Genomic DNA, 13,550 nt, shown 5'->3' on the forward strand with positions numbered 1-13,550 from the left:
ATAAATAAACATTAAAAAAAATTTTTTAAATAATAAAAAAAATACCAAAGCCAATTCATATGGACAGAGAGCCTCTAATTTTTCAACTCTTTTTTCTTATTAATTCTAGTTATATTTAGGCTCTGGTAATCTAGCTGTAGACTCAAAGCATTGCTTACCTGCACAAAGAAACCCAAGATAACATGTAAAGTTAAAAAATTACAACCTCAATGCAAAGATGCAAACATTTTTAACTGTCTTCAAAATAAGAAGACATACAGTAAGTAGATAAAGTCTGGATATTTAATCCTTGACACATAGACGAAGAGAAATACTGTTGTGGAAAACTCTTCCAGATGTTTGTTGACAGTGTCTGGGGTCAATAAATGCTTCTTGACTGACTTGAATGGTGTAGCCTCGGGCAAGTTACTTAACATCTAGGAGCCTTAGTTTCCTCATCTATAAAATAGGGAAAATAAAAGTGTCCTATCAGGGTGGTTGTGAGGATGGATCTAATCAGTCAGTACATGTAAAGCACAAGAACAATTTGTGGCACAGAGGGAGAACACCTAATTGTGTGTGAATAGTTGTGATCATCATGCAGGTGAAGGAACAGGGAGATTCGTCTCTCTCTCAACCCACAGCCATGCACAGAACAGAGAGAGAAAGCATCTGTTCTGGTGGAATTTTGGAGACCAATTCTAACTTGTCTGAACTTAATCGATTCATTTTAATGATTGGAAAGTAATTTTTTATTCATCCCTAGTTATTTTATTATTTTAATTTTACTAAAAGATATTCTTTCATTCTGTTTTTGGTACCAGTATCTAAATTCATGTAAAGATTAGACGTAGCTAAGAGCATAGCTGAAAAGGTGAGCTTTGTAAGCATTCAAATTAGACCCATCTACAAATTTATACCTTGATCTGGTGCTTACAAGAAAGCAGGCATTTGACAAAAGCACCTTATAAAAAATGTGTATAACACAAGGTTCTTCACTGATGCTGACTGCCACCGTGTACATCATTTCTGTAAAGCCAAGAACTGATAATCACAAGGAAAAAAATCTTAACCTTTTGATTTTATACAGAAGTTGTTAGGAGCACTTTTTTAAAGACCTTTTTAAGGCTTTTTTTTAAAACTACTTTTTGTGAAAGGTACAATTTTATGAAAAATGCTTGTAAATGTATTATTATCAATTTTGTTTAATATTCAAAATTGTATATATAATGAGTAAATCTTTTAGTTTTAAATATATCAAATAACCCCTTTAATACTATTATGCTCAAAACTCATTTCACAGCAAGAGAGTATAACATATATGAGGGGAGTACTTGAACATGTTCATATGTGTGCTCATTTTTATTTTACAGATTAGCAAATTCACATTTAAATACATGAAAAATAAAAAATATAGCATCATCAAATACACACATACACATTATTTATTCTCTATTTTGAAACCCAGTGCAATCCAGAAGCAGATAATTATATGTAAATAGCAAAACACATATATATTAATTATATGTTAAAGTGCTAAGAGATAACCTGATATATTATATATAATTAAGCTGTTACATTTTCATTCAGAATTATGGTATAAATCTATGTTTATATGGTTAAAATTAATTAGATATATAATGTGAATAAATAAATAATTAAGATAGAAGACATAACTTGTTTTTCCTTATTAAATACTGGTTAATTTACCTACTGCTTGAAACATTAACTGACTTCAAATTTAATTAGATAGGAAAGAATGCCATTGATAATGTCACCCAAATTGCCTGATAGCTATTAGATTTTTCTCAAAGCAGCAAAAATTGTGAGCATGAAAACTGATTGAGGCCTAAATATATATAAGCCCCAATGAAACCTTTGTGTTTACCAATAGAGTTTATCGGTATAAATTTCAGTTTTCATTCATTTAGCACTAAAAAAAGTGAACTGTTGCTCTAGTGAGTGGGGTTCCACAATCCTACAGCTGTGACAGCAGCTTTAGAAGCAGACTTTCTGTTTAAATGTCTTGATAGTTAAAGGAATCCTGGGACTTAGTGACCTCCCAAGGACTGTCCAGCCCTGGAATGTCGCATGTCTGAGTGCAATGCAGCAGGATCCACGTCTGGGCATAGAAGCTGGATTAATAGAGTTTTCTGTGTGGTCGGAGACCTCAGCCTTAGCTCACTTCTTCCCACTAGGCTGGGAGGTTATTTATTCTCTCTAGGCTTTCAACAAAGCATTTAAGTTTATTTGTTCATTTTGAGAGACAGAGAGAGAGACAACGTGTGTGCACGCACACACATACACGCACACACGAGTGGGGGAGGGGCAGAGAGCGAGGGAGAGAGAGAATCCCAAGCAGGATCCGCACGGTTAGCATGTGGAGCCCGACTCGGCTCGATCTCATGAACTATGAAGAATCATGACCTGATCGGAAATCGAGTTGGAGATTTAACCAACTGGCCCATCCAGGTGCCCCCAAAGCATTTTTAAACACAAAGATGAATGAGATCTGATCCTTACTTAATAACAGCTCCCAGTCTGGAAACACGTTCAAACACAGTAACAAAAAAGCATGATTTGGGAAGCCTGGGTGGCTCAGTCGGTTAAACATCCAACTCTTGATATCAGTTCAGGTTGTGATCTCACATGGGACTGAATCTCTTTTCTGGCTCCATACTGGGTATGGGGCCTGCTTGGGATTCTGTCTCTCCCTCTCTTTCTGCACTTCCCCTACTCACTCGGTCTCTCTCTCAAAATAAATAAATAAAACATTTTTTTTTTTAAAAAAAGAGCATAATTCACTATGGTAAATGCTATTACTGAGTGCTTATGCCAAGAACCATATAGTATCTGGCAAAATGTCAACAATCCTATGAATCACGTTATTCCTTTTATTTTACAGACAAGGAAACAAACCTAAGAAGGTGAAATACCTTATCAAGGTTGTTGTTGGGGCCAGGATTTACAGATATGGTTACCAGCTGGCTATGAAGACACCATTGAAGTGTTGACATGAGAGCTGGATTTTGAATAACTAGGATTTTATGAAGGATACAGGGATAGGGAAGCATATACAAAGGCAAAGAGAATTTTTTAAAGCCTCTTCAGACAATGTCAAGGGCTGCTATGAAGGACTTTGAAAGATAGGCTGAGACCTGAACTCTTTGCACTTACTTCATCATGATCACCATGGCATGGTTTTAAGCAAAAGAGTGACACACTCAAATCTGCATTTCAGATTCATCCAATTTGCAGTGATAGTAGTGAGGCTTGAGCAGGGGATCTAGGAAGCTGGAGGTGGGATGAGCTGATGAGGGGCTGAACCATGGCTTGATAGTGAGGATGAAGGAAAGGAGAGGGCTCTACTGGAAAAAACCAACAGGATTTTTTTTTCTTTTTTTCCTTTTTTTTTACTATTAGATGGAAGAATGAGAGGAGTCAAGGACTAGGCCAAGGTTTCTAAATCGGACTAATAAGTGAATAATGACTATTAGCCAAGTTAGGGCATGTGGGATGAGAATGCACCAGAAGGGCAATAATGATAGAAGTGCCCGTAAGATACTGGATGGGCTATTTTGAGGCAAACTACTCTGACAGATAAAGTAAGATCTGTCCTGATCTAGGCCCAAAATTATGGCTGGAATTGTTAATCCATTGTGTGGATAGATTTTCAGATATGTATATTTGAATGTTATCTATGAGATTTATATACATGGAGAACAGGGACACCTGGGTAGCTCAGTCGGTTGAGTGTCCAACTTTGACTCAGGTCATGATCTCACAGTTCATGGGTTCAAGCCCACTGACAGTGCAAAACCTGCTTCAGATTCTCTGTCTCCCTCTCTCTGTGCCTCTCTCTCTCTCTGTCTCACAAAAATAAACATTAAAAAAAATTTATATACATGGAGAAGAGAAACTACTTGAGGATAAAAACTGAAGCTTAGAAATTTGAGCCTTAAGGAAATACTGAGCATTATGGGAAATTCTGTTGTCATTCAGGGATTCTCTAACGTAGAATTTCAGTCTGAGTGTGCAACCTCAATGACCCACCCCTCTTCTAGCTACTCCCTTCCTTCCATGAAAAAAAAAAAATCAAAACAAATCTATTTGGTAAAGTATTATTCCAGTTTTTCTTAATCAACAGTTTGTCATTCTTCCCCAGCCCCAAAAGGAACTCAAAAATTACATACTCACAAAAAGATGTTAATTCCACCCAATCATGATGTGCACATTGCTTGTTTTGCAATCCGTTGCCTCAGTAAGGCTGCTCCACCCCTGCTCTTTTGGACTGCTGACCCAAATAACATTCTGAGCTATCAGGGCTGGGTGTTCTCTTTCTCTCTTTGGCTCTCTGTCTTTTTAATCTTGATTTTGACCTTTGGAGGATACCACAGATCCAGATAGATGCAGCCCTATTTTTTCATGTGCTTAGATGTGTGCGTATGTGTATACACTATATACATACATATATATCCCTGTAACTCTTATTCTGTCTATGCCAAAAATAAGGTTTTCTAGTAGGGAGGGTAAATATGTAAGATGGTTGAACTTGCAGATTAATCCAAATTTATGTTTTCTTTATGTTTTTAAGTTCATTTATTTTGAGAGAGACCAGCAGAGAGTAGGGAGAGAGAGAGAATCCCAGGCAGGCACCATACCTGTCAGTGCAGAGCCCATTGCAGGGTGCAAACTCACAAATTGTGAGATCATAACCTGAGCTGAAACCAAGAGTCCAATGCTTAACTGACTGAGCCACCCAGCCTCTCCAGTCCAAATTTATGTTAAAAAGGCCCTTAACTCAAATGTCTCATTATTTTCACCAAGGTTACAAACTCTTTTAAACTGTGATTCATTCAATAGCAGATTTACAGCCTGATTTTGAGGTTGACTCCTTTTAATAATCCAATACCAACAGACTCTAGGAAAAAGGAATGAAAGGGCAGGGGGAAAGATTTTTACCAGATGAACACAGGAAGAGTTTCAGCAGAGGTCATGAGAATGCTGTTGTTTTGAGTTATTTCCATCTTAGGTGTGTGATTCACTCTGACATGTCCTTAGCCCGCTATGTATGGGTGGTGTCTACAGGCTGAGAAACTAAGGTCTTTGGGCTCAATAGGTTTTTCTGATTCATCATTGTCACATTTGTTTCCAAAACTTTATCTTCATCATTTTAGTGTTTTTCCAAATTTAATGATTTAAGAGAAATCATTAATGGCAGTGTTCTTTTTATTAATATCATCTTTGTTTTCTATGAGTTTTTTTGTAACACTGGAAGGCACTTTTCAGATCAGCAAATAAATTTATTTTTTCTACTCTGAGTGGATTATTTTTCTCTTATGAAAGATTTAAAATGTATTAATGCTAACACTCTTTTTAAAATAAAAATATAGTTTGCATATCGGTGTCAGGTGTACTAGATAGTGATTTGACAATTATATATGTTATGAAATGTTCACCACGATACTCTTAACACTCCTCACTTTCCCTGTTAATAATAATTCATCTGAAGGATTTTTTTATTTTGTCACATTGTACTGCATAATATCCTGATGAAAATAAATACACATGGGTATTTCTGGAATTTTGTTGTTTATCCTGCTAATTTCCTCTTATTAAAGTAATAAATGGGGATGCCTCAGTGGCTCACTCAGTTAAGCATCCAACTTTGGCTTAGGTCATGGTCTTCTGGTTTGTGGGTTTGAGCCCTGCATCGGGCTCTGTGCTGACAGCTCAGAGCCTGAAGCCTGCTTTGGATTCTGTGTCTCCCTCTCTGTCTCTCTCTCTCTGAAAAATAAATAAACATTTAAAAATTAAAGTAATAAATGAATCATCCATCACAAGATTTTGAATACCAGATGAATTGTTTGAGAGGACAGTGTGTGAGTACTTTGTTGACATACTTTCTTTTCTCCATGTTATAGGTAATTTAAAGAAGGGAGGGTGTGGTTCAAATGTTTTGGAAGCAACTGGGAGGGATTGAAACCACCTGTGAGTGGATCCTGGTATTGCTCCCCTCCCCAACCAGAGGCAGGACCTGCCTGCAGCAGTCTTTCCCTCTCAGACTGTGATAAATACAGCCCAACAACCTACCTAAAATGAGATCTTCCCTCTTTGTTATCCCATCTCTGTTCACTGATGCTGTGTTTGCATCCTCCCTGACTCAGACTTTTACACACAGACCCACACCTCCTTACCTTGCGTGGTCTGACCCCAAGCATTTACTGAATGGCTTCCTTGGATTCAAATATATGCCTCCCTGCCTACATGCATGTACATGCATGATTCTTTCAGTTGTGTCTGCTACTTAGGAATGTGCTAGTTCCATGGTCTCGTGGCCATCTCTTGTTTTAACTGAAGTCCCCTTCCTTGCCCTTCCTGGCCATCCCGATTTTTTAGCTACCCACTTTGTCCACTTGGACCCATGGAGACTAGTTTAGTCTGAGAAAATAGAGTCTAATTGTCGCTCTGACAAAGTGCCGAGGGCTTGGTTGAGTCTTGGACCAAGCAGATTGGAGAGAGGTCAGGGATGGAATTTCGGGCTGAAAGGAACCTTTCTCTCCATAGCCTTCTCTTTTTGACTTGTCCATGGATACAGCTCTTGGGGAAATAAAGAGATGAGACAATTATCCAGGGACCAGGCTTTTATTAGATTGCTTATATCTGCATTTTTTTTTCTGTTTTTCAGATGGGTGAGTCAAATGAAGATATAGACCAAATGTTCAGCAATTTGCTGGGAGAGATGGATCTCCTGACCCAGGTAAGATCCTCTTTTTAACTTGAAATTAGTAAAAGATGGGTTTACAGTATTTGATTTTAATACGATGAGAGGGCTATCTTTAAAAAAAGAACAACTGGGGGCACCTGGGAGGCTCAGTCGGTTGAGCGGCTGACTTCGGCTCGGGTCATGATCTCGCGGTCTGTGGGTTCGAGTCCCGCGTTGGGCTCTGTGCTGACGGTTCGGAGCCTGGAGCCTGTTTCGGATTCTGTGTCTCCCTCTCTCTGTGCCCCTCCCCCACTCACGCTCTGTCTCCCTCTGTCTCAAAAATAAATAAACATTAAAAAAAATAAAAAATATAGTGAAGTTCCAATTAAACATTGAAAAGGAATGAAGAATTAGAAAGTCACCATTATACAACATCTGATGAAATACACACTGAAGCATATGATTTTTAAGGTTAGTGAGTACAGAGCAATGTTCTCAATCTTCAGTCATTCACATATCACTTTCATGATTTTTGTCATGCTGCAACCCACTGTCCTATTATTTTCTTAATGTTTGTCATTAATTGGTTTTTCAAATTAAACTCTGTCTCAAGTAGATGTTCTAACTTGATTTTTTCTCAAACATCCAAAGGGGATACCCAATAATTTAAATTTTCATTGCATTTCTGTATACCACCTAAAATCATTCACAGGCCACACCAGACACGTAGAGAACATGCTACATTCTTTATTTCATTTTGGGCTTTGAGTGACTTTCCTAGGATAAAGGGAACTCCTTCTGGAAATCAATTACCTTTCTTTTTTTCCTTCTCTCTAACTGGAAGCCTGTTTTATCACACATGTATGTATTAATATTTTGTTAGAGAACTACTTCTGATTTCTTTGAATAGCATGGTAATTATGTCCTGAGCAAAGATTAATCAGCTACCCTAATTGTGATGTTAGACTTCTTAGTCATGGTGAAGGAGCTCATTGATGAAATTTTTTGTACTTTCCTTTGTTCTGGTATTTGCCCCATTGTTTAATCAATCAACTTCCTCTCTTCTCCACAGTTTTGCTTATTCTGTTTTTCAGAATGAATTCTGGGGCTGCAGTCACTTTTCCTTACACTTTATCCTTAATACTAACTTGCTTGGGTTAATTTTTTTAACTTCTTAATTAATGGTCTTTTTTTGTTTCTACTTATAATTGAGGATATTCCATTGTTTTATTCTCAAATGTATAATGATTCATTTCCTTCAGACATCTAAGACATGAACAGGATATTATTTACCAAATCCAATTAACATCAAAGGATGCACTTACTATCATGAACATGTTCATGTTGCAGGATGGGGGAAATCACCTCTCAAACTATAGACATAAAAACATTTTTGGAAATTTAGATTGTATGTGTAATATAGCTTTCAAATCATGGAGGAAGTCACCTTTTCAATCCAAAGCTTTTATTTACAAAATTGATAACTTAATTCTGTCTTAATTCCTTTTTAATAAGAGTTTTATTAGATAAGAAAAAGCATAGGGGCGCCTGGATGGCTCAGTGGATTGTGTGCAACTTCAGCCCAGGTCATGATCTAGAGGTTCACGAGTTCAAACCCTGCATCAGGCTCTGTGCTGACAGCTCAGAGCCTGGAGCCTACTTCAGGGTTCTGTGTCTCCCTCTCTCTGCCCCTCCCCAGCTCTTGCTCTCTCTCTCTCTCAAAAATAAATAAAAACAGTTTAAAAAAAAGAAAAAGCATAATATTTTATTATGTACTGGCAGATTCATCCTGAAACAACTTTGATCTTCCAAGTGACTAGACATTCCTTTTCTTTGATGTCGTTACTTAAGTCCTTACAAGAATTACACACGATATGTGTCACAATTGCACCATTACAGGAGATTTATCTGTTATTCCTGAAAATTAACTATCTCATGCTCATCATTCTATGTTGACCTGCTGTTTCAAGGTATACCTTGTAGAACCATTTTGATGTAGTCATTTTCTGTAGGGGTAAAAAATCACATAAAGCATTTTTCATGTAAGAATACAGTTTTTAAAGAACATATTTAGAAAGAAAATGTGTAAACAATAAATGGTTTTGTCTTAATGATTAAAATATACTGCAGACATGTTAATGTGGTAAATAACTTTGAGGACGGGGATCTATTTTCACAGAGTTTAGGAGTTGACACTCTTCCTCCTCCTGACCCCAAACCACCCAGAGCTGAATTCAACTACAGTGTGGGTTTTAAGGATTTAAATGGTAAGCAAAATAATTTCTTAAGTAATTTGAAATCATAACAATGACTAACATCTGTACAGAACTATGATTTGAAAACAAAAATGTAAGGAACCTGGACATTTTAAACTCCTGGATTTCGGCTTGTGTTTTATGGTGTTTGGATTAAATTGGGGGGCCAAAAAGATATTTTTGCCTACAATGAAAGGGAATACTGTCCTGCATTTATGTAGAGTATCAAAGCTATTTTTTTTTAAGTAAAGGGAGATTCTTCCTAGTACTAAGCCCCAAGAGTAAGAAGCTATAATAGAATAAAAAAATATTAATAAGGAAATGTCCCTTCAAAGATAATAATGAACTATTCATTTCAGAATGATTGATAATATATGTATGGGTGCTTCAAAATATATTTTAATTGATATATAATTAATATGTATTTGCTCTATTTTTTATCTTCCCTGAAATCATCACATTATTTTATTAACAAAAATCTGTCTTCTTATTTAGTACGAAGACAATCTTTAGCCCATGTGCTTTTTCAAACTACAATGAATCTTGTAGTAATTGCTTCCAGTGAGAATTCACTGCAACTCTTGAAAAAGATTTTCCAAAGACGTGCAGTACCCACCAAAAAAATGAAAAACAAATAGAGAAGCCCAGTTACAGAAATCCAGAATTCCAAGTTTTTTTCTGTCACTGAGTTTCTTTGTTTCTGTTATTTTTAGTAATTTTTTTATAAACCTTTAGGTGCCAATGCCTATACCTGGACAAATTATAATACATTTCTTCTGACTTCTTTTCCTACCTTCTTTTATGTTTGCCATATAAACTTAACTATTCCTGGCAGTTATTTCCATCATAAGATTGAGTGATGGTAACATTCATGACATTTCAAAAGAAGCCATACACCTTGATAAACTGTCTGACATTAATAAATAACATATACTTGCACATATGAACAGTGTGGGTTTTTGCCTAATCACACTCACCATGGCTGAGTGCTTTAATCAGTTCAATTAGAAGAATTAATACTGCAGTTATAGACGACTCAACTACTGCTTTCTAAGCACTCAGTACCTAGTATCCAAAAATTACTGAAAACGACAGAAACAAAGAATCCCCACAATAATATAGTATTGTTTAAGTATAGTCACGAGAAACTCATGTCATTAAGACTAGAAGATAAGACATATCCATGAGGCACAATTTGGGTAGAGGACAAAACCATTAAAAACTACTTATGTGTACTGAAAATTAAATGTGTTGGTAATTAGAAAAGAAATAGGCTTTTTACTGTCTTCACTTAAAATGTTGCTAAAATAAGTTAAAAATATTTTGCCCAAAGTCATTCAGAGAGTTAAAGACTTCCGAACAGAACCCATTCAATTCTGTATTGCTCACTTCTGTATTGATATAGTTAAGGTTATGATTTTCTTTAGAAATTGTTAATATGAGAACTGTTATGGGAACTCTGTCCCTAAAATTTTTATAAAGGATTAAAATAATTTGCTCATATGGCAACAGTCACAACATAATTGCTGACATTAGGAAATTATGAATATACTTCATTTGTTCTACATATATTTTCTTTGAAAATTTTTAAATTAATTCAATTTTATGAAGAAGTTATATGCAAAAACGGCTTAGAAGAAAATAAATCCTTTTTACACATTTACTTGAGTCCAAGTGCTATACACTAGAACTATCAGCATGAGTATAATATGCTACTTGGTATTTACTATTATGGTGTTTGGCAACAAATTATTTCACAGAGCTTCATGGTCGTTGCTGAGTAAGCTGCATTTCCTCATTCCACTTCATCCTGCACGTAGCAGGTGACTCTTCTTCCTCATGAATCCCTTCCATACTGCCCGTCCTGTGTTCATTACATTTGCCATCCAGTGAATGCCTGCTCACCAAAGCACTCCTCTAACAGTGCTCACTGACACCACTCCCCCATAGGCCCCACAGTCTGTCAGCTTTCAGGATCACATGTCCAATCACCGATCACACATGGAAGAAATTCCAGTGAGAACTGTCCTTCCTCACCCTCACTCTGAAAATCCGTGTCCGTGCTTTTTTAAAAGTTAACTCTCAGCTCACCGGCTTATGAAGTATTTACCACTTAACCCAGTTCTTTAAAATTATTTTTTACTTCTCAACCTCCTTAGTGCTTTATTTCCTGCTGATAATCATTAATCACTCTTTCTTTGAATGTGAGAGTTTCCGTAGTTGGATGGTGTGCCTACAGAAGTTCTATCCTTACCACAAGTCTCAAAGCATACTAAACCCCGGTTGATTGGGACCTACTTTCTTCCAAATAGATTTATCATCGGTACTCTGTCTGCTCTCCTAAGGCCTGGGGAAAACTCCCCTTCCATCTGTTTCCAACATCTCCCCTCCCCTACTTTTCTAAAACTCTCAGCTCTTGCACCAAAATATACAAGAATTCCTATTTAGGCAACTAATTATGTGCTTGGATCTGACTTTGTAGCTAATCTGTGAGGGTAGAAAATAAGTTTTTCTCCTTTTATGGGGGGTGGGGGGTGGAGGAGAAATTCAGCTTTGTTGAGGTATAATTGACAAAATTGTAATACATTTAAAGTGTACAGCTGTAAGTGACTCGATATATGTATGCGTGTAAAAGAATTTCCTCCATAGGGGCGCCTGGGTGGCGCAGTCGGTTAAGCGTCCGACTTCAGCCAGGTCACGATCTCGCGGTCCGTGAGTTCGAGCCCCGCATCGGGCTCTGGGCTGATGGCTCAGAGCCTGGAGCCTGTTTCTGACTCTGTGTCTCCCTCTCTCTCTGCCCCTCCCCCGTTCATGCTCTGTCTCTCTCTGTCTCAAAAATAAATAAACGTTGAAAAAAAAATTTTTAAAAAGAATTTCCTCCATAGAGTTAATTAACACATCAATAGGGGCGCCTGGATGGCTCAGTCCGTTAAGCGTCTGACTTTGGCTCAGGTCATGATCTTGCAGTTTGTGAGTTTGAGCCCCGCGTTGGGCTCTGTGCTGCCAGCTCAGAGCCTTGAGCCTGCTTCTTTGCCCCTCCCCCCCATACTCTGCCTCTCTCAAAAATGAATAAACATTAAAAAAAATGAACACATCCATCACCTCACATGTTGTTGTTGAGAATATTTAAATTCTACTCTCTCAGCAAATTACAGTTAAATAACAGTATTATCAACTATGGTCACCATGTTATACATTGGTTCCTGAGACCTTATTCATCTTTATAACTAAAAGTTTTACTCTTTCGCCAGCCTCTCCCTGTTTCCCACACCCCTGCCCCTGACAACCCGTACCCAAATATCACTCTTAAAAATGACCTTCTTGATGTGTATACACACACACACACACACACACACACACACACACACACACACACACAATGAAGTATTACTCAGCAATCAAAAAGAATGAAATCTTGCCATTTGTAACTGCATGAATGGAACTAGAGTGCATTATGCAGAGTGCAATTAGTCAGTTGGAGAAAGACAAATATCATATGACTTCACTCATATGAGGACTTTAAGATACAAAACAGGTGAACATAAGGGAAGGGAAGCAAAAATAATATAAAACGGGGAGGGGGACAAAACCTAAGAGACTCTTAAATACAGAGAACAAACAGAGGGCTGCTGGAGGGATTGTGGGACGGGGGGATGGGCTAAATGGGTAAGGGGCATTAAGGAATCTACTCCTGAAATCATTGTTGCACTATATGCTAACTAACTTGGATGTAAATTAAAACATAAATATTTAATTTAAAAAATGAAAATTCTTTAAAAAATGGCCTTCTTTCTGTTTTCCCAGGTAGAAATTGTTACTTTGATCATTAACGTGGTGGTTTTTCCTATCAGAGTCCTTAAATGCGCTGGAAGACCAAGATTTAGATGCTCTCATGGCAGATCTGGTAGCAGACATAAGTGAGGCTGAGCAGAGGACAATCCAGGCACAGAAAGAGCCCTCTCAGAATCAGAATCATCCAGCACCCCTGAACATACCAGATTTCAGCGGTGCAGCCGCTCTTGGTTACGGAGCAAATGTTGCTGTAACCAGTGTTAGCCAGTATGAGGATGATTTACCACCTCCCCCGGCTGATCCCATGTTAGACCTTCCACTGCCGCCGCCACCTCCTGAACCTCTCTCTCAGGTAAGTGTGTGGGACAGGGATGGCAGGACTCTTGACTTCTGCTACCCATGGTCTTTGACTTTCTTCAAAATGACAGTTACATTCATAATTACCTAATTTCTGAGATACTTAAACAAGGATACTGAGTACGTTTGTTGCAAAGCCAGAGTCCTCCATAAGAAGACACATTGGTGTGTATAAAGAACATATTGGGGACATATTCAGGAATTATTATAGCTCAGCTTAAGTTTATATTTGTATGCGACACTCCCTGATAGTACTCAACCTTTTAGGGTAATGTTTTATTAACTTGGCATGAACAGTGCAACCAATTTTATATCATGTCTCTGTCTCTGGTGCTTGCCCAGTATGTAAAGAATTGAAAGCATTCCTCACATACTTCTGAATTGACCTAAATGGAATTTTGTTGAATTTGGCTACCCTGTTCAGTAGAGCAAATATATCTATGAACTATTTGTAATGTCGT

The 13,550-nt window shown here is 37.5% G+C and overlaps 1 protein-coding gene across 1 annotated transcript in view; it reads left to right on the plus strand.

Annotated features, from left to right (window-relative positions):
* Window positions 1–13,550, plus strand: part of LOC115517974 (amyloid beta precursor protein binding family B member 1 interacting protein) — a 98,213-nt gene that overhangs the window by 32,491 nt on the left and 52,172 nt on the right. Inside the window, exons 2-4 of the mRNA XM_030321130.1 lie at window positions 6,668–6,739; window positions 8,865–8,952; window positions 12,792–13,084. Of these exons, the coding sequence (XP_030176990.1) occupies window positions 6,668–6,739; window positions 8,865–8,952; window positions 12,792–13,084 (453 nt within the window). The remainder of the gene's footprint in view (window positions 1–6,667; window positions 6,740–8,864; window positions 8,953–12,791; window positions 13,085–13,550) is intronic.

This window comes from Lynx canadensis, chromosome B4 (assembly GCF_007474595.2).
Source record: "Lynx canadensis isolate LIC74 chromosome B4, mLynCan4.pri.v2, whole genome shotgun sequence".
NCBI classification, from domain to species: Eukaryota; Metazoa; Chordata; class Mammalia; order Carnivora; family Felidae; genus Lynx; species Lynx canadensis.